Source organism: Eptatretus burgeri, chromosome 15 (assembly GCF_056783735.1).
Source record: "Eptatretus burgeri isolate ZD-2024b chromosome 15, Ebu_testis_v1, whole genome shotgun sequence".
In the NCBI taxonomy this organism is placed as follows: Eukaryota; Metazoa; Chordata; class Myxini; order Myxiniformes; family Myxinidae; genus Eptatretus; species Eptatretus burgeri.
In genome coordinates, this window is record NC_140975.1 from 33,930,368 (window position 1) to 33,958,363 (window position 27,996).

General features: G+C 43.1%; 1 protein-coding gene across 5 annotated transcripts in view; it reads left to right on the forward strand.

Moving 5' to 3' along the window:
- CNST (consortin, connexin sorting protein) overlaps window positions 1-27,742 on the forward strand; it is an 85,359-nt gene extending 57,617 nt beyond the window's left edge. For all 5 annotated transcript variants that reach the window (XM_085857433.1, XM_085857430.1, XM_085857432.1 and 2 more), the window contains 3 exons: window positions 8,355-9,133; window positions 22,648-22,783; window positions 23,015-27,742. In XM_085857433.1, coding sequence (XP_085713559.1) covers window positions 8,355-9,133; window positions 22,648-22,783; window positions 23,015-23,295 — 1,196 coding nt within the window. In that variant the 3' untranslated portion in view covers window positions 23,296-27,742. The remainder of the gene's footprint in view (window positions 1-8,354; window positions 9,134-22,647; window positions 22,784-23,014) is intronic.
- Window positions 27,743-27,996: the final 254 nt, after the last annotated feature.

The following is a 27,996-nucleotide window of genomic DNA, read 5'->3' on the forward strand; positions in this document are numbered from 1 at the left end:
ATAACTCGAGAACGGAAGAAGCTTCCAATGTCAATTACACCACGTGATTCAGGAGGGTGGTGGCTCGCACTGATTAGATTTTGGTCAAAATCGGTCAAAGGTCAAGGTCACGGTGAGGTCAAACATCCAAAACATTCGATTTTTGATGGTTTGGTACAGAATCATCATAGAAACTTCTCGTTTGCGTCGCTACCTTATCGAGAGACAGCTTTTATTAGACAAGGTCAGAGGTCAAGTTGACGATTTCGTAAGTACCAGTCTTTGACTGCTTGTTTGTTTGTTTGTTTGTTTGTTTGTGGGCACGATAACTCGAGAACGGAAGAAGCTACCAATGTCAAATTACACCGCGTGATTCAGGAGGGTGATGGCTAGTGCTGATTAGATTTTGGTCAAAATCGGTCAAAGGTCAAGGTCACAGTGAGGTCAAACATAATTCCGTAAATTCATGTGGAGAAATCGAGTATTTTTGCTTCGCTCGACGTTACGAGTTCGTTTTAACTTCGATTTTAATTTTGTCTTCGGTTTTTGCGATCACTTAGGACGCTTAAAACTCGGTTGTCGAAATTCTGGTAAAAATCGGATGTTTTGGAGACGTTTTACGATTGTATAAAAAATATTTCACTCGAAGCGTCACGGGTCGTCCCATGATGCAGTGCGCTCGAGCAGACGCGTCGTTGAGTTACGTTAAGGTATAATTGTGTGGAGAAATGGAGATTTTTTGCTTCGGTCGACCTTACGGTTTTTGATGGTTTGATACAGAATCATCGTAGAAACTTCTGGTTTGCGTCGCTGCCTTCTCTCAAGACATCTTTTATTAGACAAGGTCAGAGGTCAAGTTGATGATTTCGTAAGTACCAGTCTATGACTGCTTGTTTGTTTGTTTGTTTGTAGGCACGATAGCTCGAGAACAGAAGAAGCTACCAATGTCAAATTAAACCACGTGATTCAGGAAGGTGATGGCTAGTGCTGGTTAGATTTTGGTCAAAATCGGTCAACGGTCAAGGTCACAGTGAGGTCAAACACTCGAGTTTTGATGGTTTGTACAGATAACTCGAGAACGGAAGAAGCTACCAATGTCAAATTACACCACGTGATTCAGGAGGGTGATAGCTGGTGCTGATTAGATTTTGGTCAAAATCGGTCAAAGGTCAAGGTCATAGTGAGGTCAAACATCCAAAAAATGATAACTCGAGAACGGAAGAAGCTACCAATGTCAAATTACACCACGTGATTCAGGAGGGTGATGGCTAGTGCTGGTTAGATTTTGGTCAAAATCAGTCAAAGGTCAAGGTCACGGTGAGGTCAAATATTCGATTTTTGATGGTTTGTACAGATAACTCGAGAACGGAAGAAGCTACCAATGTCAAATTACACCACGTGATTCAGGAGGGTGATGGCTGGTGCTGATTAGATTTTGGTCAAAATCGGTCAAAGGTCTAGGTCATAGTGAGGTCAAACATCCAAAAAATGATAACTCGAGAACGGAAGAAGCTACCAATGTCAAATTACACCACGTGATTCAGGAGCGTGATGGCTAGCGCTGATTAGATTTTGGTCAAAATCGGTCAAAATTCAAGGTCACAGTGAGGTCAAACATCCAAAACATTCGATTTTTGATGGTTTTCTACAGAATCATCGTAGAAACTTCTGGTTTGCGTCGCTACCTTCTCTCGAGACAGCTTTTATAAGACAAGGTCAGAAGTCAAGTTGACGATTTCGTAAGTACCAGTCTATGATTGCTTGTTTATTTATTTAAGTTTTCATTTACGGATTTTTCCTGGTGTATTGGCATCGATGTCCATCAGCACCCAAAATTTCACCTTTCTACGTCACCTGGAAGGTACCGATTTTTAATATCAGTCAGTGAGTCAGTCACAGGGGGTCAATGGTTAGAATGAGCTTTATATATGAGATAAGCTTGAAGCAACGCTGTTCTTCCTCCCCTCCTTCTCCATATTTCCGTTAAAAAATGTGAAATTGCCAATGCATTAAACAACTTTTTCTACTGTTCTGTATTTTACTGTTTTTTTCCGAAAGTGTAACTTCATTGAGTGCAACGAAAATAATAAAGGAGGTGAAGGCTCCCACAGCATGAGCAGTGGGTGTGGTGACCGTGGCTCGGTTCTCCGTGGGGACATCCCCGGAGAGAGGAAGACAAAATAAATTAGAGGATTACAATGAACAAGTGAACTACGACTTCAAGAGAGAATTGAAAAATGTTATCAGTGGCTACAAAGCAATGAATTCCCACACCAGGGCAGGATGGTCGAGAGGTACGCACACTCACTCGAAGTTGTCCAGCCTGAGGTTTTTTTTGTATATATTGTCGAGGCTCGTATGAGAGCGAATACACAATGCACAGCTAGGGGGGGGGGGGCATGAAACAAGAGGGATGGGAGAGGGAAGGACAAAACAGTGGGGAACAGAGACATTAGATCTGTGGAAGGGAGAGGGATGGGGCAGGTAACACGGGTATACAAGATGGACACCACAGGGATTTTCAGGAAGGAAAGCAGGGAATTTGAAGGAGGTGGGTTTGGGGTGCTTTAACGGGGGTAGAAAAGATCGAGGTTTGTGGTGGGGGAAGATAAAGAAGTGGTGGTGAACGGCTGTTTTGAAGGCCTGGAGGGAAGAATGGGATTGAAGAGAGTGTGGGAGTTTATTCCAAAGGCGGGGAAAAAGAGGAATAAAAGAGTGAAGGTGAGCAGCGATTTGTGATTTTGGTAGTTTTACAGAACCGGGTTGCTGGAGGACCTTGAGCGCCGTGCAGAAATATGGGGGGGGGACAACTCGCAGACAGAGCAGGTGGTGGGGGCGAGTCAGGAGAGGAGGCGGTAGAAGAGAGAAAGACCACCGACTTGCCTGCGGTGAGAGAGTGAGAGGCCCAAAGACTCAGCCTTGCCGTGGGAGATACCAATGATCCAAAATGCCTTGATTTCCACAGCGTGAAGACGAGAAAGGTGCGAAGCAGGAGCACCAGCCCAAAGAGGAGAGCAGTACTCCATCAGGCTGCGGATGAAAGCTTTGTATGCGGCCAGGAGCTCAGGTGGGCCGAGGAAGGACTTTGCCGATGGATGATTCCCATTCGGCGACTGGCTTTGATGGCCAGATTGGAAATGTGGCTTTCCCAGGAAAGATCATGGCAGATAGTGAGACCCAGAAGCTTGAATGAAAGCACTTCTTCCAGAAGATTGTTGAGAAAGTAGATTGGGGGGGGGGGGGTTCCAAACGGTCCTTTCGGAGAGACACATTGAGTGTGTTAAATTTGTCAGGATTTACAGACATGTTCCACGTGTTGGCCCAGTTTGTGGGTTTACCCAGATCTGTAGAGAGCGAAGAAGCTGCTGCTTGCCGGTATGAGGGATGACAGATGGTACGGCAGAGGGTGGAGTCATCAGCAAAGAGATAAAGAGGATTTTCCAGAGTCGGAGAGATCATTGATGAAAACCAGAAAAATAACAGGGCCCAGAACACTGCCTTGAGGAACTCCAGCCTGGACAGGAAGAAGGGATGAGAGAACTCTATTTAGGGCCACACTTTGGCTGTGGCAGGAGAGGAAGTCTGTGAGCCATTAGTGGAGATGGCCTTGGATACCATAGGAAGAGAGTTTGGTGAGCAGGGCAGGGTGCCAGACTGTGTCAAAAGCACACGGTCTAGAGATATGGCTCTGATTTCATGTCTGGCATTGAGTACCTCCATCCATTGTTGGGAGAGCAGAAGCAGCATATCTAGGGTAGAGTGACCTGGTCTGAAACCAAATTGAAGATCAGAAATCAAGCCATTGGAGAAGAGGAAGGATTTCATGTCTAGAGCGATGATGGATTCCATAACCTCGCTGATGATTGGGAGAAGGCTGATTGGTCTGTAGTTGCAGGGATCTGGTTTTGCACCTTTTTATGCAGGGCAGTCATGTTTGCTGATTTCTAAGCAGATGGCAGATGTCCTTGAGAAAATGAGTGTAAATAGAACAGAGAGGGTGAGCAAGAGCAGAGGAGCAGGTTTTTAGGACATGTGTGTTGATGCTATCTGGACTGGTTGCAGAATCTGACTTGAGGTTTGATAGCAAACTCTCCACTTTGTCAGAAGAAAAGGACACAGAGTCCAGGGACAGTTGGGTGTGACTGGGTAAGGTGGGTACAGAAAGCGATGCGTTTCGGACACAAGATTTCGATGCAAACACCGAGTTTAGGCATTCAGCCTTTTCACATGCGGTATCAGCAGTGCGGCCATTTTAGGTAGGGGAGGGGATGGAAGGGGAACATACACCAGAAACAGACTTGATTAGACACCACAAGGATTTGGAGGAGGGAGAGAGGTTTGAGAGTTCAGACTTGAGATTACAAAGATGTTTTTTGGCTCTCCTGAGGGTAGACACACTTGTTCCGAGCTTTATGGAAGGAAATGAGATGACCCTCAGTTGGGTTTGCTTTCATTGAGGAAAAGGCAAGTTGTTTCAGGACAACTGCCTCGTCACAAGCTTCAGTAAACCATGGGCAGGAGGAAGAGTAGGACTACTGAAGACGACAGGGGATAAATCTGTGCACGAGGGAGAGCAAGTTTCTTTGAAAGAATTCCCAGGATGAGTTGATGTTTGAGAAAGTAGCAATAGGAGAGTAGTCTATAAGTTTGAGGGCTGCTTGGAGACCCTGCCAGTTGGCTTGAGTGAAATGCCAGACTCGACGGTGGTGAGGTGGTTCTCTGGTAATAGCCAGAGAGATGTCCATTTTGACAAGGACCTATTCAGAAGAACCGATTGGAGAGGAGAAAGAGCAGGAGATATTTTCAGGGAAATTTGTCAAAATCAGATCCAGAAGAGGTAGAGTCCATTGGCTGAGATCCGGGTCGGGAAATTGACCAATTGAGCCAGTCCCAATGAGTCGCAGAAAGCTTTTGCTGAGGTGCCATGACAGGTGAAAAAGGTTTCCACACCTATCCAACTGGCATGATGACAATTGAAGTCACCACATTTGAGGAAGAAAGAGTTCGGATGAGAGGATAGAAGTTGGTCCATGTTTTCGGATAGTGAGGTGTAGATGGAGTCATTACTGTTTGGTGGATGGTACAGTACACATATAAACATGAGGTGGGAGTGGAGGGGAAGCCATAGCCAGAGGTATTCCTGGGGGTGTGGGGGAGTGAGGGCAGTGCATGGAGAGTGAGGAATAGAATTTTTGATGAAGAGAGCAACTCTTCCACCAGGACGAGGCTCAGGTCTGTCATACCAGAGGAGGGAGTAACCGGGGAGAGATACTTGGGAGTCAGAGACGTCTCAAGGGAGGAAAGTTTCTGTAAGGCAGCTCATGTCTGGTTTATCAGTGGCAACCTGTATGTAAAGCTCTGTAAGGTTTGAGCGAAGGCCCTGAGTATTTGAGGTCCACACTGTTAATGAAGAGGGAGCGGATGAGGCTTTGGGTGCAGGGGATGAGAGGGGAGGGGGACTGTAGGACAATGGAGGAGGGGGGGTAAGGAGAGTTGTTGAAAGAGTGGGGGGGGGATTGCAGAAGAGCTTGGCGAGGAGGCCGGATGAGGAGGAGAAAAGCTCTGTGGTGCTGGGTTTTAGATACAGTGGGGAGTAACAAGAGAGGGGGCAGAAGGCAGTTGAGGATTTGAGGAGGTGGAGTGATGAGATGGAGGTGAGAGGGCAGGGGAAGGCGGCAGCTTTGTGGATATGAAGGTGGGTAACTTTGAGAAGGGTGAGTGAAGGGAGGGGGGATGAATAGTGGGAGAAAGGTGAGGGGGGCGTTTTTGAGAATGGTGAGAGGGAAGCTTGGAGGGGGAAGAGTGTGTTAGTTGCTTTGAGAGGGAGGGGTGAATTGGCACTGAAGTTGGAAAAAACGAATGGTTGATGGAAAGCGAACAAGCAAATCAAACTGGGGTTTTTTTAATTTTTAGTTTGGAAATGCGATTAAAGACATTTCTTGAGGGATGCAATAAAGGCAAATTAAGAGAATGGAGAGAAGAAACTTCGTAACAGTTGGACTTTTTAGACAAAGTATGAAGGAAAGGTCGAATTGAGAGCAGTCTGTTGAAATAGAAAGAGTCGCGAGTTATGATACAGGAATGAGAACCACACATATGAAAGAGGAAGAGGAAGCACGATAAGAAATCGTTTTTAGTATTATTATTATTATTTTTTTTTGAGAGAGAGTTTTCATCAGATTAAGTAAAGGAAAGGTGAAAAAATTGTGAGGTGAATGGTGAATTTGGATCGGTAAACGCAGAGGGTGGAAACAGATCATGTGGTTATGGGAGAAGCAAGTGGTGATGGGAGGTGTATTGTCAAAAGTGAATTAATTAATTAATTAATTTATTGTTAATAAGGATTGCATAACATTTGGAAAAGGGAAGGTTGAAGTGAAATCATGGAGGTGTATAATGAATTTGGATCGGTAAAAGCAGAGTGAAGCTGATGGATCGATGAAATCTACTAGGAAGAGGGTGGAGAGACACATGGTTACAGGAGGTGTATAGTTCGGAAGGATACAAGGAAAATTATTATTTTTTTGATGGATTTTTGAAGATCAGGTAAGATTCTGGAATGGAAGGTTGCAGGAAGAAATCGTGAAGGTAATGGTGAGAGTGGGTCAGCTCAAGTAGAAGAAAGATGGTGTGCTGGCAGAAGGAGGAAGAAGAAGCAGATGGAATGGGACTCATGGGTATGGAGGGAGAAGGGTTGTTGTTTTTAAAATTTAATTTAAGACAAGAAATAGAGTGTTTAGTTGGGAGGGAATAGATGGGGGTGTTGGGAAAGTGGGGAAAATAGGAATTGAAGGTAAAAGGGAGAGAATACAAATAAAAACGATTGTACATCTCAAGGGGAAGGACGGGTAGGCCTCAAGGAACCCGGTAAGACAGGTCGACAAAAACTCACAAAATAGCACGATTTTTGAAACAAAACCAAACTAGGAACACACAGTACCCATGTAGGTGAGAAAATAAACAGTTAAAATGGGACAAATAACGACCGGAAATTTAACGTTGAGAAAGTCGGCAGAGACTCCTGAGAGAACCTGCCGTCGCTCCAAACCCAGAACCGGAGAGTTCAAATCACTTCACCTTTTCGTGCGATCTGCTTTCATTTATGATATTTAATTTCATTAAGAGCTTGAAGTGATGTTATCTTCTATTTAAAAGTGAATGAGACTTTTGTTTGTTTGTGATTCTAATCCTCTGAGCTCCCAAAATTAATCACTACAAAACTTTATAGGATCATACTTTTTATCATGATACACCTTTACTCGGGTTTTAAAAGTAATTTTCTCACAATTCACAACTTGTAAACACACAAGCCACCACTTGTTGCACAGAAGGGGTGGGACGAGGCAGGGGAATGGGTGGGGTGAGAGACTGGAGGAAGGGGTGGGGTGGGAGGAGGTGTGGGAATTGGCTGGCGGGAGGAAGGATCCGGCGTTGTTCTGCAATGCCGGGTACCTCTGTTAGTGTAGAATAGATGGGTGCCTTCGTTTTTCTTTTAAATATATTTTATTCTTTACCTGTATCTGCTTCGAATGTTCATCCTTATAGAATCTTCCTCTTTGCTCTTTGGTCACCTTCAAACTATCGTTGAAGTTTAAGGAATTCTCAATCCATAATTTCTTCTATGTGATTTTCTCACACACACACACACACACACACACACACACACACACACACACACACACACACACACACACACACACACACACACACACACACACACACACACACACACACACACACACACACACACACACACACACACACACCATTCTCCCTCCCTCCCCTTCTCTTCCCCTCCCATCTCCCCCCCCCACCAAACATGAAGATGGGTGTTAAGTTTGGGTTTTCTTTCCAAATGTGTTTTAAATACCAAGTTTAAGATAAGCCTGTCAGACTCAAAACTCTTCACACTTGGTATGATGCCCTTGACATTGCTGTTGATGTTGGTAACTTGCTGCAGGCAAAGTTGTCATGCATGGTGTAGATCCATCCTGACATACACCATAAACACGGATGTTGTTGTTTGAGCTCCCGAGAATTAACTCCCAATATGTATTACTCACTTGGATAGCTTTTCATGTTGGCTTCTTGAATTATCTGTTATGGCTTCTGGAGTTGCAGTTTTGTTTCTCAGTCAACCTCTCTCTGTCTCTGTCTCTGTCTCTGTCTCTGTCTCTGTCTCTGTCTCTGTCTCTGTCTCTGTCTCTGTCTCTGTCTCTGTCTCTCTTTCTCTCTCTCTCTTTCTCTCTCTCTCTTTCTCTCTCTCTCTCTCTCTCTCTCCTCTCTCTCTCCTCTCTCTCTCCTCTCTCTCTCCTCTCTCTCTCTCTCTCTCTCTCCTCTCTCTCTCCTCTCTCTCTCTCTCTCTCTCTCCTTAGGCATATTGAAGCTCTGTGAAGCATTAAGTGAGCCAGTGGCACAGGACACCATGGCGGCCAGTGTATGTGCAGCACATGTCACGACTGTTGCACCATTAAAAACCGTTCCCAAAGATATGAACCAGGAAGAGTTGCTGCAGCACCAGGCTGTCACTATGGTGCACCAGGAAGACCCGAGAAAGATGGTTGGAGCAGAGCAGAACCTTCCTGAGGAGTTAAGCAACCATGCTGACTATATAATCCCACTTGTATTAGAAAACTCATTGATTACTGGGGTGGAACCCTGTGAAGAACAAGACCACCTCAAGACACCAACGAGTGGACGTGAATTTGGCTGGGAACTAACAGAGCCACCAAATACAGAGTGTAACACTTCTGCTGACAAAGCAAAGGGTGTGGATATGATGACCATGCAAGGACCTTTGCCACTTAACCTGTGTGCAAGTGATGTGACCTCTGGAGAAACTAAAATGGAAGCTTCAAATGGAGTCACTATGGAAATGAGCTCAAATGATTACTCTCAGCAACAGCAATGTGCTTCAGATGAATCACCAAGCAATTCTGATTTCAGTGATCTGTCAGTATATTGTACCTTCACAAGTTCGCTCATAACAGAAGGAGATCAGGTTGATGTGGAATGTTCTCTCCGAGAAGAGAGTGAAGGTATCATAGCAGAAGGGGAGTCTTCAGAGCCCCGTGCTAATGTCTTGCAATCCAAGGAAGAAGAGGATGAGAAGATTAACCTTGATGATGAGGCACGGAAGATCTGCATTGAACAGGTATCTTTTTTTTCCAGTTGTGTGTTGATATTAGTTTCCTCAAGGAGGATGGGGGAAGGGAGGGATGCTGAATTACAGAAAAGTGTTTCCTTCAGAAAAAGGTGGTTCTCCCTCCATTTGTGTGAACTTGACGCAATGGTTTTATACTTGGTGGGGTTAATCTTCATCAATGTTGTATTTGTAAGAAAGATGAATGGCGAAACGTTATATACAGGAAAACTAAATGTTTAATCTCCATCAAGGCTCATCAGAATGCTCACATCCATCTTGTCAGTTGACTACTTTTAACAAGTTACATTGTTTTTCCCATCGCTTTTGTAAATTCAACAAAGGGCTTGTGATAAATGGTGGATTTCAGACATTCCCTTCACCCTCACTCCTCATCACTATATGCTTGCCTCTCCATTATCCACTCAACTTCCATTACTGAAGTAAAGGATAAATTAAATGCTCCAGCAATACGGGAATTTCAAAAGACGTATAAATGCTAATAAGGTCTTTCGCGCATGCACTGTGTGCGCGTTTTCAGTGACTCACTTCCACCAGACGGGGAGCTTTTAACCTGCCATTGCGAGGGCAAAATCTGTGTCAAGCTGTCTTTTTAACATGCTTTTCAGCATTTAAACAAAAGAGTGGCAATTTAAAAACAAGAAAAAAAAAGCAAACGGAGATTGCAGACCCTCGCCAGGACTTGTTTTGTGTGGTGTTTATGTAGTTTCTCTGGTGTATGTGTACTGGGGTGTTAATTAATAATAGACAAAACTAGAAATGTCACTTTGTAACTGCTGGCAGTGATGAATGGGTACCAAGACGTCCCACTTTGATGCAACCATGCTTATTTGAACACTTGTATTTGAAAAAACGATTATATTTGAAAAAAACAATATTTGAACAGACACTTAACCCTGACCCATGACGTTTATTATTATTCAATTTAATTCACAATGGGATTAAAATAAATTCAATTCAATTGGAAGACCAAAAAGGTAAAGTCTTACATTGGAGTTGTCAGAAGTAACCCGAACAAGCAAAGAGTAAAGATGAAGTCATCAGGAGGAACCTGGATAGGATTCAGGTTTCAGATGCTGCTCCTGTACCCTCAAACCCATCCAGGTGCAGCCAAGTGAGCATTATTCAAAAAGTAAAAAAAGAACCCAGATCAAAAAAAAAATTATTGTGGCTGCCAGACCATGCATCTGATCAGGTTGAAATTTAAAACATATATTCCCCATCAGGACTAGATCATAATTGTGGAGTTTCATGTCGATTGATGAAGCAGCTCAAGAGGGAGAATTAAAAAAAAAAAGGTTTATGCTTAATCCAATATGGCTGCCAGACCATATGACATCAATTATTCGTGAATATCCTGATATCCCCAATGCATGGGGAACATTTGTGTGAACTTTCCCCTCGATCTCTCCAGCTGTTCTGGAGAAGAAGATTTTTTTTTATCGGTTTTAGAGTAAATCCAATGTGGCTGCCAAACCATGTGACATATGACATAAGTGTGAACCTTTTGTTCCTCATGGGCAGGTGGCCATACATGTAAAGTTTTGCGTCAATCTGTTCAGCCATTTCAGAGAAGATTTTTGAAGGTTAAAAAAACCAAAAACAAAATATGGTTGCCGAATTACGTGACTGATGTCACAATTTTTTTCTGTGGACCAATTTATCCCTAGATGACCCTAAAAATTCTATACTGATCGCATGTAGCATTCTACATATGCAATTCTGACATCATAAAAAAAAAAATCACATTCCCCATGAGGAATACTTGCCACGTGCCAAGTTTCAATTTTTTCCTTGGTGATAGTGGTTCAAAGTTTTTCCGATTTTCCAACATGGCTGCCACACCACGTGAGCTATGACGTCGTTATTATAATTGAAACATTCTACATGAGCAGTCACACCTATGGTGAAAATTTTATCTCAATCTGACAAGCAGTTGTGTATAAAAACACAAGTTCTGTGTGGACAAACAAACAAACAAGCAGATAAACAAGAAGACGTCATGCAGAGCATGACACTTGCAAAATCCAAAAAACAAATTTGACCTCAAAAATAATTGGTGGTTGAATTCAATGACCAAATATGCAACTCCTCTTCAAATTTCAAGTCAATCGGATGAAAATTGACAATTTTAGAATTTCGGCCCATATTGATCTTTTTGTCGATGTTTACCTCAAAAATAATTGACTAGTTGAATTCAGTGACCTGAAATATAAATCCTCTTCAAATTTCAAGTCAATCGGATGAAAATTGAGGATTTTAGAAATCTCAACCAAGTTGTTGACCTTTGGCCTTTGTTGACCTTTCGACCTCAAAAACAATAGGCTTCTTCCTTATGACAAATGCTACGGCATGGCCGAAATCTCCCGGCATGGCCGAAATCCTGCCCAGAAAGGGCGGACCCATGGAGGCCCCGTCCAATCAGGGCGGGCAGTGGCGTCGGCTTCACCAAGGCCCCTCCCCGCTGAGAGAGATCTATAAATTACGAAGCGATCCTCAGCATAGAGTCCTTGGCTGGGAGATAAATCATGGCACCATCCTGAGAGGGTAGAGAGAGAATTCTGTGTGGGTCGGCCGTGTTAGCTGGAGTCTGAGATTGGAGAGAAACAGCGTTGGAGCGAGACAGTGGTTGGAGTGAGACGGTTGGAGTCGCGGGTTGCCAAAGAAAGGAGGAGGGTCGTGACGTGGAGGGTCTGCCTGCGTCTCGCCTCGGCGGCCCGTTTGTTGCACTGGTTCGAGGGTTCCCGATCTTGACCAGGTCTCTCGTGGGTCCTGTCGGCGGCCCTGATCCCCGTCTCGAACTCCGCTCTGCTACACCCGGGCTCCTTTGCGGACACGGTCTCCGCGCGTGTGGCTGTGGGCCAAGCTGCACGACCACTGACAGGTGCCGCATCACGGAGCATCCCTCCCTCCAATGAACAGGTACCCCAAAAGAATTGCGACCTCAGCTCACCTCCCTCTCTGGCTGCGGGGTCCTTTGCAATACACCTGGGTTTATTTTCATCTGAATGCGCGTCTGAGTGTGTGGCGCTGTCTTTAAGTAGAACTGTTTAAGTATTTGATCATTGTAAATCTTGCCTGTATATCCCGCGATAAGTCTGCTGTCCTTTTGTAAGTTGATTGTAAATAAACCATTATTAGAAATGTTCCCAGTTCGTTTTTGTCTTTTCCATCATTGGTCCAGCATGGTTCGGATTTGAGTTTCGCCTGGTTTTTATACCCGATAATCTGTTGATCCTAGCCGGTACGTTCTTGGTGGGTCCGCTCGGCTGCATCCGAACCGGAAAGGTAATTGGTAGTTGGTAGAGTGATCCGGTTCGGGCAATACATACCGAGGGCATGGTTCCCTGGTAGATGACACCGATGGTTAATTAGGTAAATTGGTTCTGGACAAAAAGACCCGCTACGCAGTGGAGGTATTGGCGTCCACGGTCAGTTAAGCGACCCACTGCCTCACGGAATTATCTGTGAGCGACGGCCTACAATTCCAGGAGTCGGGTGGGAGACAACGTAACTTTCCCCATTTAGTGGTCGTTCTCGCCACCGGACCTCCGGCAAGCAACAATATATTGAGAGCAGCCTTCACAGCTCTCATTATCCCCACCCCCACCACCATGATTAAAAGTAAATATCATCCTTTTAAACTTATCCGATGCATTCACAAGCAACAGATATGACATTCCCATCGCTGTTAAGAAGCACCTAAGCCAGATATGGTGTCTCCCTCTGGGAACATCTAGCTCGCTCTCACAAAACATCTGCCTGGTACATCTGTCAGGTCAAGTATGGGAGCATACACCAGAGCAGCTTGTCGCTGCATCCACTTTCCACCGTTACTACAGGGGCATCCGTCTGGCCATCCCCCAACCAGATGCCCGGCTCATCCCCATATCCATGAGACGACGATCAACTTGCAACAACCACGAGGCATGTGGTCAGCCAATTGGCCTCATCCACCCACGAGGCTCCCTCGCTGAGAGAATCTGGTGAGCAGGATCAGTATGAGGAAAACGAGCCACATCTCCATACAGCCACAGCTGATGCTCACGGACAATACAGGTAACTAATCTCATCTGAGTCTCTCTCAGCAAATGCTCGTTGGACACACAGTCTGACCAGCGATAGCCAAAGATTCTCTGAAGAGACCTAGTACCGAGGGAGTTAAGTCTCCATCTCAGATCATTGGTCAGAGTTCAAGTCTCACATTCGTAGAGCAAGACTGGAAGCACAAAGGACTTAAAGCCTTTGACTTTCGTCCTTCTGCATAGGAACCGACAGTGCCACACCCCATGATCGAGTGAGTGCATGATTCCCCAGGTCTGACCCAGACATCTATCAACCTCTGGCTCACAACAAGCTGAGACATGAATATCACTGAAGTTAAGTGAATATCTCTGTGAACTCAACATCCTCGCCACAAACAGGAACAGACAAGAGAGCAGCATCCAATATGTCATTTAAAGGCTGGATCTTAGTTTTGACCCAGGAAACATGTAATTCCAGCGCATCCGACTCCTCATCCAGCGTCTCTGCAAAGATGACTGCATCATCTGCGAAATCAAGATCGGAGATGTTGATACTCCCAAACAATGCACCGCAGCTTTATCTCTCATACATGCTCCGAAGAATCCAGTCCACGGAAAAGTGTGGGGGCCAGTATAGTCTCCATCGAAACTCTCGCCTGCGTTCAGTGAGGACCAGAAGAGAAAGGATATGGTCAATCGTTAATCTCTTTGGTGTAAAGCCCGACTGCTCTGGGTGCTGTTGCTCAAGCAGATGGTGGCAAACCCTATCAATAATTATTATCCGAGCAAAGATCTTGCCCGGCATTGAAAGCAGGGTCACCCCTTGGTAGTTGTTGCAGTCTTGTCAATCACTTTTCCCTTTCCAGAGAGGGACAACAAGGCCCCTCTTCCAGTCACTTAGGCTTACGTCTGTGCTCCAAACAGAGTACAGAACTACATGAAATGACACGAGTACAACATTTCCACCAGCTTTGAGAAGTTTGGCATGGATGTCGCAGTTTCCAGGAGCTTTACCCCCTTTCAACTGGTTAACTGCAGCCTATGTTTCCACAAACGAAAGCAGTTCACAATTTATTGGAGGGTCAGCAATAGGGATAGTAACACCCCTGACAACTAACTTAACAGCTGGTGGGTCAGCTCAAGGTAACCGGCCCAGCGGGCCTTCACTTCAGACTCCTCTGTCAAGAGCTCAGCACCCTTGGCTTGAACTACAGTACACTGAGGGACAATCTTGGAGGAACGCAATGCATGATTTCCTCTGTAAGCAGGATGAGAATCAATTGACCACAGGTGATGCTCTACCCTTTCACAGATTCCTCGCGCATAGGCCTCCTTGTGCGCTCTCAGCGAATTTACAGTTTTATGCCTCAACTCCCTGAAAAGCTCAGATCTGCCATTAAGCCTGGTTCTGCAACTCTGGTCAATGGTATCCAGTATCCCTTGGGAGGCAAACTTCTTCTTCGCCTGACGGTGGGTTCCAAGACATCTACCAGCAACATCAAGGATGGCAGTATTGAATACACTCCACAACTCTTCAAGATTTTCTCAAAACAACCCAGAACCTCCAAATCCTCACTCAACCTGTTTGCAAACTCCTCAGCTACCCACTCATCCCAAAGTTTGCGAACATCCAACTTAGGCTGGGACAGTACCATTCTCCTGGAGTTGAGCTGCAACTTCACAGTTGCTACAACAAGCATGTGGTCGGGATTGAGGAACTGAGCATTCTGGTAGACCCTGCAATCTAGAGCATCTACCAGCAACCATCAATGAGCACATGCTTAATCTCCTTTGCCACACTACCAGCGTTGGAATACCAAGTCTAGTGATGAGCCTGTGGGCACTGAAACCATGAAACAACCACCCTAAGTCCACGACTTCTTTCAAAGTCAACGAACTTCATGCTATTCTGGTTTAGAGTTCCAACACGTGTGTCATAACCATCCCAATCAGTTCCAGTCGATGCATTGAAATCCCCCAAGATTAGATGAGTATCTCGCCTGGGGTACTGATCAACCACAGTCTCAAGCACAGCATAGAACATCTCTTTCACAGTGGGATCGCTCGCCTCATTCAGAACATATAGAGATCAGGGAAATGACACCCAAAGAGTGACAAAATGACACCCAAAGAGTGTTTCATTATACGCTCATTGACCAGTGTTACCTCAATTAGCATGGGAGCCAGTTTCTTGGACACAGCTACAGAAACTCTTTGGGCATAGTAACCATAACATCGACTAGACCGGTAGTACGTGAAACCACTTGCCATGATCTCACCATTATGCAGTCTCTGAACTTCAGAGAGTGCTGCAATACTGTTTTTATTATCATTATTAATTTATATACATTTTCGAGGCTCGTATGAGAGCTAACACACAACAATGGGGTGGCGGGCAAGAGATGAGGGGTGGGAGAGGGAAAGACAAAACAGTGGGAAACAGAGACATTAGGAAATCTGTGGAAGGGAAAGGGATGGAGCGAGGAATGCGGGGCAAACAAGATGGACACCACAGGGACTTTAAGGACCTGACATGATAGGGAACTTTTGGGAAGGAAAGCAGAGAATTTGATGGAGGTGGGTTTGGGGTGGATTAGCGGAGGTAGAAAAGATCGTGGTTTTGGATGGGGGAAGATAAGAGGTGGTGGTGAACAGCTGTTTTGAAGACCTGGAGGGAACATTGTGATTGAAGAGTGTGGGAGTTTATTCCAAAAGCTGGAGCTCTGATGATAGCAGAGACAGGTGATCATCCTCTCTTAGAGTGAGGACATTCCAGGCACCCACCCAAAGGGACCGCCTTAATTAAACCCAAGGATACCACCTTCTGGTGGATGACACCTCAGCACCACCTCGGCACACACCACCACAACCCAACCCAGGAAGGTTACCCTGTGCTTTTCTTCCTATCATCAACGAACAGGGGTCCCGAAGGCTTTGCCCCAATCCCGTCATATGGTGAGCTGCCCTCCGAAGGGCAGCTGCACAGCAGGTACTCCCACAGAATGGGTTTTCAGTTTTGTTAATATTTTTTTGTGTGTTTTGTGGAATGAAGTGTCATACGGTGGCCGGAGTGCAAATCCTGCCACCAACCTCCAAGAAAAAAGTAACAATTGCAGGATGACATCCACAGACACAGTTAGACACCAGATATGGATGGCCATTGGCTCACAAGGAGCTCCTCTGTCCTTTGACAAGTGTTATTTCTAATCCTGCTGGATGTCCATATCTATACACCCTCCTCACCAGGAAACCTGGTGGGGGAGATGGTTTTGTCCCCGACATCTCGACCATGAAAAAGGTTAGTACAGGTTTAATTGATAACTGTAGTAAGTCACAGATCTGATCTGGCCTGACCTGACAATAAACTAGTTGGTTCATCTGGCTCCCACGTAATTACAGTTAACACAAGCTTTGTGTATTTTCACGTCGTGAAGATATCCTTTCTCAAAGAGTTGGTAACTTTTACTTTGTGGGTATTGATGCACAGCATTGTCTTTCCAATTGCACACATCCATCCAATAAATCACCAAGCTTGGCATGCTTTCAGCAAGCCCTCCTGCAAGGTCCACAGTCCATTCACTGGCAGCGATTGTCAAGGGTTTGGCTAGCACCATGGGCATCAATCCCTATTGAAAAGTGGGGGTGGGTGGGACATGCGGACGTGCAGCTCGAAGCCAATACGGTGTACGGTCCGGGGCTCTTAGGAAAAAAAAATCGTGATTCTGAGCTCTTTATGTTGTTGCAACAGCTTGTGCTACATTTCCTGGGAAATTAATTTGAAGGGGCTATTGGAAGATTTTTGTTTTTGCCATTCCAATTAATTTGATCTTATCTCCCAAATCGTGCCCAATTTTTGAAATTTTATATCAAACTTAAAATTTAATTGATGATATAGAAATATTAGGCCTGGCTATTTCAATTCTTGATTGAGACTGTCCACATTTATGCAGAAATAAAATTCTGACAATAAAACATGCACGTCCTCCTTCACTTAACCTACGTTATAACATCCCAAAAACATGACAGTGCGTGCCAGCTGATCTGTTAATGAATTATATGGCAGTGGTTTGCTGGGATGTTAACAAATTATTAAACTAAAGTTCCCCAAAACTTTTTTTTAAACTAGAAACACCTTTGAGAGTGATCGGGTGTGGCGTCCATCTTTATTTTGTGTAGTCAAAAAAAAAAAAATCGGAACAGTCTTATGACTAAAAAATCCAATTTTGTGAGCAAGTGGTGGAATAGCAGCTTTACGTCGCAAATAACATTCTAAGCTGCTCACCCATTTCCAAGACGGAAAAAGCAAATAAAACATCAGAATTCTTCTGTGAAACTGGGAAAGTTCAACTCCTTGTGCATATTGTAGGTACACCCCTTTCTTTCAGGTATTTTTTTGAAGTTTTCTTGAGTTATTTTTGGAGCTCAGTGAGCCATGGTAGCTGACAAAATTGATGATAAATCACGGCGTTGAAGAAAGATCTCGAAGACGAAGTCACACAATACATGAGATGCGTATCGGTCTACATATCAATCCTTATCTTCTATGCATGATATATTATTCCCCCATCGCCATTGTTGCTCAGGGGTTCTGTTCACGCGCACCAATGCATTGTTGGGTACGTCATTTTGAAAGTCCTGTATTACCATGCAGTGTGGCAAGAATGCACGCACTGCTGGATTTCCCAAGACCTCCCCATCCCACAATAAAAATAGGATCGCCTGTCCTGAAGCTCACCTGCATTAGAAGCAACAGTCACTCAAACCTCCAGCAGACACCCTTAGATACAGATTTTTTTTTTTAATGTCGTGAACAAATTTTGGTACATCATGGGTGATGAAGGCATTGGTCAAGTTTCATCAAAATTGTGTGTGTAGTTTTGGAGAAGGGAACAAATTGACCCCCCCCCAAACACCCTGAATGAGTACCGATTTTGATGTGGTCAATACGCCTTCATTATATGCATCAAATATGAAGCTCGTGGTCAAGTTTCATTAAAATTGCGTGTTTGGTTCAAGCGATAATGACTGAAGTGTTGATGGAAGTGTTTTGAAGTGTTTCGGATTTTTTTTGGGGGGGGTCATACCCCCACCCACCCTCCCCCCATAGACCACCTTTATGAGTGTAGGTTTTGATGCAGTCAATACACTTTGGTACATCATGGGTGATGAAGGTTGTGGTCAAGTTTCATCGAAATTGTATGTGTTGTTTCGAAGGAGAGAGCAAATACATAATTTATGGGTTTTTTGGTGGGGGTTAACCCCCCCCCCCAGACCTTAATGAGCGCCAATTTTGATGTGGTCAATACACTTCATTATAGACATCAGATATGAAGATCGTGGTCAAGTTTCATCAAAATTGTGTGTTTGGTTCAAGCGATAATGACTGAAGTGTTTACGGACTGACTCACTGACTCACCTACGGATACTGCTCGATTGCATAAGCTCACCTTAGTCCAGTAAAAGTAGTATCTTCACCCACCACTAATTGCAAAAGAATCATTTCCACTGCAGTGGAAAGACCCCCTAATCACCATACTAAAAGTCCTAAAAAATCCTAGCATGGGAAAGTAGTGTAATTTGCATAATATGAAAATTAGCTTCTACCATAAGAGAAAATTCATATTTTCGCTATAACTTTGCATCTAAGTACCCAATTAAAGCAAATTAAGAGTCCAGACCCATGTTTTCAAGGTCAATGAACATGATAGGCACATTTGCAAATTAATATTTTTTGAATATAATTTGCATATTATGCAAATTAGTTTCAGGAATTAGAGAAATTTCTAATTTTCACTTATTTTCCATATAAGGAACAAGTATCCAAACCCATATTATGAATATAACTTGAATAAAATATGCATATTAGCTTTTAGCAATTAGAGAAAATCAAAAATGTCAGATAAGTTTCCATCCATGTGCCCAATACAAACAATAAAGTCATATAAAAGCAAATATGAAAAATTAACTAAAGCAGCAACAAGCAATACCTGAAATACTTAAAGTGGTGACACCCAATCAAGATGATAAGATACATTTAACACAGGTTTTCACTGCTAATTGGTCATGTGGTTGGTGTTCTTCATGAATTTTCAGGTAACATATCAATCAGTATCACTGCTGTCATCTATCTCCACCCAAGATGAATTAGCGCAACTTACACCTTTATACACCCCACACATCCATGTACAGTCAATGGGAATACGCTTGCAGGTGCATCTGCTGGTGCTACACCCGGTCTTGTGGTTACACCTGAATATCTTGGTCAACTTCTCTGGTGCAGCGGAGAGATGTGTCTGCATCATACCTGACCATGCTGGCCTCTTAGGACGAAGGACAAATGCCACTTCCCACAGAAGATCAATGTGATACGTTGGATCGTGCACTTCCATTGCCTGCAGTTCTTTGTATGTCAATGGATTTCGTCCTGTGTGCTGAGATTTGAACGTTTTGATGTTGATCCTTCCCACTTTTTATGATGTCATCCGTTGTCACTGATACTCTTAAGTACAGGTTTACTAAGCAGCTTTCCTGGTGTGAAAGTGGAAATAATCCCCATTCCATGGAATGTTCCAAAGCCATCAAGAGTTTTTATATTGTGATCAACATTGTCACCATACCAACATGCTGAATGAACTCTCCAGATCCAGGCTCAGGCAACTCTGCCCCTTGTGTAAGAGCGGCACTTTTCTCGAACTTCCGCACTTCCGCACTTGTGGTCAACTGAAGCCGTGTTTATGAAGAGTATCTACGATGAACCGTAATGAAAACTGATTATGCATTTCAGTTGCTCTTCCAAATTGCAATGGGGCTAGAATGACTCTTGGCCTTGTTTCTTGCATTTTAGCTTGTCCAATTGATGCTACCTTCAGATCAGTGTTTTTGCCAACGGACAAACCTTGCAGCAACATCGGTAGTGACTGTGGAATGAACTGCACAGCTGCTTCTGTTGATGACATCTGTTCTCTGGTTGGATATACATCATTAGAAGAGTCAACTGCCTTTATGTCACTCTTGATAAGCTTGGCAACTGTGTTTATCATTCGTATTTTCTCAATATTGGGGTCCTCTTTCTTCTGTTCCTTGTAAAAGTCATGGAGAATATTTGCTGCTGTTCATCTAAAAGTTACAACATTTGGCTTCCCATTCAGCTCGGTTATTATAATATTGTCACCAAAATGTTCCATGAGTTTACTCTTCATATGTGTAAATCCATAAGCTGCAACCTCTGAACCCAAAAGACCTGTCTCCATTTTCTCAATCAAGTCCGTTATTGTAATCTGTTCATCATCATTTTCCTCCAGGTACTTTGCAACCAACAGGAATGCTTCATATCTTTCTGCTTATTTGGGTCTGCCAAGCCTTTTTAGCTCGCCTGCTCAAAGAACAGAGAGCTATAGCGATACTCCCGGCGTGAGCATCTGCGTCAGCGTGAGCGTGAAAATGTTAGTTTTTGGTGCAAGTTATTTCTTTTCTAATGTTTTTATCTACCACACTATTTTTTTACTGATTACAATATACAAATACATATATTGCTTTAAAATTATTTGGATCAGACTTCACTGCAATGCTTTATAAAAAAAATATTATTAGATTAGTCTTTTAAAAACGATAAATGTATTAACAGGTGAGCATTGGGTGGCTTTGACACCACTCTGGTTTTCTTTGCAACACTACCTAGTCCAGAGGAATGTTGCTATGGAACCTGCTTCCCAGTCCTGAAGTTGACATTACAGCTTTAATGGTAAACTGCATCGGCTGCGATTAGGTCATGAGCATATGCAATTCTGCCTGAAACTAATGTAGACCATTCATCTTTCCTTTGTGCACATGAATGTAAGACAATATTTTGGAATGATGTGGTTCTTACTTGATCGACATCCATGCCATCACGCTTTTTCTCATTGTAAGTAGCTGGTTCACCGCAAAACAAACAGTGCTTGTCCAAACTGAACGTTGGCGTTTCTGAATGAAGGATACACTGTGAGGGCTGATCTTGTTCAGTTACTTTTTCCTGTGCCTTTGCAATCGTCTGTGGATAAGTGAAAACCCGTCGGCATTCTGTGTATACTCGCTGACCTTTATGAGTTCTTATACTACTTCCTTGCTGCTCACTGGCCCTGTTGATACTCTCGCTCCCCTTTTCTCGTAGGATTGCAGTATCCTGACCATCTTCTAAACTCTTCTCGCAGAAAACGCACTCAGCCATAGCTATCTGTAATTCATGAAATAACAGAGCAGAAACAATACAAGTTAGGGTTAGGGTTACGGTTCAATCGGATACAGTACTTCGATGTAAAGTTATAGTGAAAATATGAATTCTCTTATGACAGAAGCGAATTTGCATAATATGCAAATTATATTCAAAAATATTAATTAGCTCATGTGCCTATCATGTTCACTGACCTTCAAAACATGGGTTTGGACACTTGATTTGCTTCAATTGGGTACTTAGATGCAAAGTTATAGTGAAAATATGAATTTTCTCTTATGGCGGAAGCTAATTTTCATATTAGGCAAATTACACTACTTTCCCATGCTCGGATTTTTTAGGACTTTTAGTATGGTGATTAGGGGGTTTTATTGAAATGCACTGCAGTGGAAACAATTCTTTTGCAATTAGTAGTGGGTTACCCCCTCAAATTTGCTACATTGACTGGACTACCTGACTAAAGTCCAGGTGAGCTAAAAAAATAACATGCCTATCAACATGCTTTTCAAAAAGGTAAATTATTTTGAGAGTTGCAATGCTTCTATGTGATTAAAACTCTGAAATCCAAACATTAAAGAGGTAGTTTGTGCTCTACATGTTGTGCCCAAGTATATGATAATGTGCCACATGGGCTTTACAATTATGCGTTGAAATTTTTCTTTCTTCTTCTTGCTGTCTTCACACTAGGTAACTTCACTCGAATGACAAAGTGAAACCATCCAAGTGGATTTAAGGCACTTGACTCATAATCTGGTTAATACCTCCACCACCAAAGGTGAAAGGAGGTTATGTTTTCACACTTGTTTGTCTGTCTATCTTTGTTTGTCTGTGTGTCTGTGAAGAGGATATTCGTCAATAACTCAAAAAGTTATTGATGGATTCCGACGAAACTTGGTGGACACTCCATGGTGGAAATAAATTTTCGTCAAGATTCGGATGCGGATCTGGCTTATCAGTGGAATATAAAACGTAAACTGGTCATCTTGGTGTAGATATGCGCTCTCACCAGTGCTGTTCTAGTTTTTGTGTAATTTTATTTGATACATTGAGAATTTTAAGTTTCACTAACTATTGTTCCAGTTAATTTTATTTCACTACATGGCATTTGAAAAACAATGGCATGATCTTTATTGTTTCCAAATAACAATGTTCTGAACATCCGGTCTTTTAGCCTATCGATGCCCTTTCTCTGATGTTTTCAGGTCACACTGAGTAGATCTGAACTTCAAAGGTTTGCACCCAAACTGTGTTCACTGCACAATGTTTCACAGGTTAATGTCCCGAAAGGACTCACGTCAATCCTACGAATACGAGTGCCGGGTGATGAACGTGTGGCAGGGGGTGCTGTAAAGATGGGTTTGAGCAAAAGGGTCCGTTTCTCTGAGCCACAACATTCTTTGGAGCAAGGTGTGTTTGATTTCCACCATGTTTCTTTCCCACTGTGGTTGTGGTGATTTAGAGCAATTGTGGAGTTTGTACTGTTGTAAATTTGACCAAGTGTTCATCACTTGCTGTCTGGGAGAAGCCTTAATCAAATCTCATATGTTTATTTTTTATCCCATGGCCAGCTGATTCGTCATTGTTACATGGGGTTTGCAGCCACAGTTTTTGTTTGTTTGTTTTTAACGAACTCTGCAGAGCCTGAGGAAACGGCTGGAAGCTGCTTGCTGCTCCTGCTATTGATGTTGGCTACAGTCGTGGTGAGCGTGGCAGGCACAGCTGCATATTGTCGAATACTTGCTGTGACTGGTGGTCAAGACACTGCCCCAGAAGCATCAGCAACTTGTGCAGAGTTTGAAACCCGGGCTGCATCCTACTATGGCTGGCTCTGTCAGACCTCGTCTCAGGCAGCTTCTTGGCTACACCAAGGCCTGGCACTCTTTTTTGTTTGGATTTCAGACTTTGTCACATTGACGTAGTAATTACTGCATGGTTGGCTGAAAATTCAATCCATTATCTATTTTTTGTGGTGTTGGCCAGTATGCCTGAGATGACTGACTAAAGTATTGACAAAATCCAAGTCTTAAAGACCTGTCCTTTGTCTCCTTTTAAAGGGCCTGCGACTGGTCTGGTTGGAGAATGAATGGCAGTAAGTCGTTTAAAATGTCCAAGACAGAAAAATTGAAGTGTCAGAATAAGGTACATAACAATGTGAATTTAATACAAGATGCACTCAGCTCCATGCCAGTGAATGTGAGAGCATCTAATTAGGTAATCAGATGTGGGCTTGTGACTGGAGTTGAACAAACATCGTCAGATGTGATCGAACCCTAGGAGTTAGCTCATGAAACCAGGATGTATATTATAAATGTACTTGATTCGTGTAAAAATTCTCAGCTGCTTTGTTCAACTTTTAACAGTATACAATGACTCATCTAACTTTTAACATTATACAGTGATCGTGCTTGTAGGAATTTCTTTTCAATACCAGGCAATCATGTGTTTCTGCATCAATCCTGCATATAAACTGCACTTGACTAAAAAAAAAAAAGCCTTAAAATGTTTGATAAGGAAAGACCGACCATTGTTATTAGAACATGAATTTAGATGTTCAGATCTCAATTGTACAGGTCAGGCCATCTCATGCCCAAATGGCAATACATTGGAAAGATTGAGGAGTGAATGCACTGAAAGATGCAGGAGCGCTGAGCCCATGTGGTTATTGATTATTTTCAAATCAAAAGTTATAAATCTATCCACATTGCTGGTTCCAAACCATGACGGAATGACAGACAAAGATCTAATGGTGTTTTTTCTGATACGAGATATTTAACCTAACTTGAGCTTGAACAACAATGATTGGAGGATCTTCTCACCTGAGATAGAACAATGGTTTTGTGGTTAAGAAATCTGCAACATTAATTTATTTAGGTGGGTGGAGCAGAGGTAAATATGGTAAAATGCATTTCAACTCGAAAGCATCTCGAAATGCAATGCACATCCGAGTTTACTTTGGACTTGAACTAAACTTGACGAAAACAACAGCTTTAAAAAATGTAAGTTTTATTCATTAGTGTTCTCCATATTCTCATAACAAAGACTTGTTGAAAGTTTGACAAAAGCTCAAGTGGTAAAATAAATTATGACCTGGACAGACACACTGAAGCTGAAATGGGAAATAAAAACACGGAAGTGATTACAAACCCGGCTATCTCGTGTTGCGCAGCGGAGGATGAGCTGATGAGGCCTATTTGTACTCACTGCGACTTTGCTCTTTGACATTTTCACCCAATTATGAATTGGTCTTCTCCATATTCTTATAATTATGGTTTGTTGAAAATTTGATGACAGAAGGTTAAATGGTTGATTGGACACACACACACACACACACACACACACACACACACACACACACACACACACACACACACACACACACACACACACACACACACACACACACACACACACACACACACACACACACACACACACACACACACGATTGCAAAACCCGTCTCTCCCTGCGTGGGCGGATGAGCTAATCATGGCATTACTTACTATTTGAATAATTTATTTGCAGGTGTCATCGTGGAATGTCCGTTGTATTCATCTGAAGAGGCAAATGGGGGTAAATTTGTTCTTTAGTAAAATAACAAACCTTGTATGCCAATGAACATATTCTTCGTCCTGATTTTGTAAACAATCACTTATCGATGTGAAATTTCCATGAAGTTCTGCCCACATCCAAGAATGACAGCTGCAAACAGCTTGAATTTATCCATAATATTTATTCAAACTTCATCACAGGAGTTGAGACTGACGTTTGGGGGAGGGAAGGAGGGTGGTTGGGGGGGGGCCACGCTAAGGTACGCTCAGTTGCTGAAATACCAAGGTGTTTCCCACCCACATTCTCGGGTTACCTTGAAATTTAATTTCTTGGCTTTACGAATGGAACTTCCTTCTTGCTTATGGCATGAGGAATAGTGACTTAAATATCAATTTTAAAGTTTGAGACCCAATAATTTGTTTCATTAGAACCAAAGTGGATCCCCCAAATGCTTCCACTGAATTTTGTTTGTTTGCAGTGGTTCACTTTATGATTTGATCAGGACTTTTGCAGTCACATTCCAGGCTTTCTTTGATTTTTTGTTTTCCCACATTCATATATGAATAGACCGAGCACAGGAAGCGTGAATTAGTTTTCATGTACACCATTGATTTTGGGATTGGTCAAATTTGAGGGTTTCTTCTGTGGGGTCAGTAGTATTAGGAACATTGATGTTTGCCCAACTCTATCACCATTAATCTCTCTTGTATTGTATTCCGAGTCATTGAGAGCTCTTGATGCGCTTCTGAAAGGTTTGCATGATTCAAGGTTGGAATTTGGTAACTTTGTCTTTATGGATGAGATTTGAGTTGATGTGGATATGGTGGTATTAATTGAGGAATCTGATTTGCATATGGATTTTGGAGAGTTTTGGGTTGCTGCTTTCTGTCCAAACAGCAGTGCAACACTCCATGGTGGAATACACATGAGGATAAGGTTGCAATGTCTGTAATCCAATAATTCTCGTGTTTACGGATTATGTTGGTCCTCATCTTCGTCTTTTATTCTGTGGGGTCTAAGGCTCATTGAGCAGCTGAAACACAAATCACGGACACACATGTAAACAAATGCACGACACAACACCAGACATGCCTTCAGACAAATGCAGCCGCTGACCTAGGGGGAGTAATGTAACTTTCTGGGGCACGCTGGGTACCAGCGATACCATATTTGTGATGTTGCTTCTTTTTTTTTCTTCGCACTCATTATGGCAATTAAGTTGGAATATCCTCCTCCCCATCGATGCCAACAAACGGGGTTTGCCCATGCTCTAGCCTTTAAATGCTGAGCATCAAGCGAGGAAGCAGCAGGTACCATTTTTAGTCTTTGGTGTGTGTTTTTTGTCAGGATGGAAGCAGCCATTTCACATGCGTTCTCTGATTGACGTTGGTAAGCATTGGTTTGCCTTTTCTTTCTGTGGCTAGGGAGACTCCCATATTATAGTCTCTCCTTGAACTTTGACGTCGAAAAGGCTTTGCTTGATGTCGGTAGTGATGTCATTCTTCAGGTATTGGACGGTCAATGTGACCTCAAAACCATGACTGGTCGCGATAAACACGTGATTGCATCTTCATCATTGTGGGTTTCTTGCACACAGTGCAAGAATGTCAATGTTGTCCTCTTGAAGGGTTGTCCAAAGGAAACTTCACTTTGCACTTGAAAACCCTTCAATATTCGGTTCATTCCTGCACATCCTTCGGCCTCGGCTTTGAGTCGATTTGCCCTGAGAACAGCCTTTTCGATGAAGGTTTTGCTGTTCAGCTGATTTGATGACATTTATTTTGTGAAAATTATTAGGTCCACTGTGCAGTTGGATCACATGAAGGTTTTCACCACCCACACTAGGAATGAAAATAAAGTTCCCGGTGCCCCTTTCCACATACTCATCATTCACATTGCAATGACCCAAACAGCATCCTTTCAGTAGTTGACAACTTTTTTGTCGGAAAATAAAAGTGGGTCTTTTTTTCTTCATTCAAACACATGACATAATGGGAATATTTGATTGGCACTTTCAGAGCTTGTTGTCTTGCGCAATATGGATTGCTTCTCCTTGGAAATAGAAATCGTTAACACAAATGATGTTGACTTTGAGCAATTAATTATCAGGAAGTGGCAATTAACAAAACAGCTCGAGGCAGAGCATTGTCATGTGCAAGTCGGATCAACAAAGAAACCATCAAAGCGGGGTTTTCTGCCTCTTTCATTTGGATCTAGTTCATCTGATGTATGTATTGTAATTATCTGCCCGGAAGTAGCACATGAGACAATTCCTGGTGTTTAATTAATGATGGCAATGGCCGTTATATCACAAAGTGTGCCATCCTCCGGACTCTGTGCCCCATCTGCGAGAATTAGAACTCCGTTACAGAAAGGCGATGCATACTTTGCAAGATAAATGTTTGTATCGGTTAAACTGAAGAACGTGTTCATTTGCTTATTGTAGTCACGGATACTGTTGTTCCACATAGTTGGATATTCTTCATTTGTATGCAACAGAGGCAGTGTGGTAGCATAATCGGCTGATGGTACGGCTGTGCCGCTGATATAGTGCCCTCCTCTGGTTATGACAGGAATTTTGAATTCGGTCATGATGCTGGCAATAGCTAACCAACTCTTCGCGAAGGACTCCGTTGGATCTTTCACATCCAACGAATGCTGGCAGACGGGACACCCATTTAACGTCCATCCAGGGGACCACACACACACACACACACACACACACACACACACACACACACACACACACACACACACACACACACACACACACACACACACACACACACACACACACACACACACACACACACACACACACACACACACACACACACACACACACAAGCACACACACACACACACACACACACACACACACACACACACACACATTGATTAGTTACTCTGTCTGTGAATCACTAGCTTATAGCTGGGTCGGGTTTATAGGGATGACAGTTTGTAGCTGAGTCGAGATTCAAAATCTGGCTCGATAGCTTGGAGGAAAGTGTTTGTACCTCTAGGTCTAGGCCATATTGTCAGCCCACATCATCAGATAATCTTCAGTGTG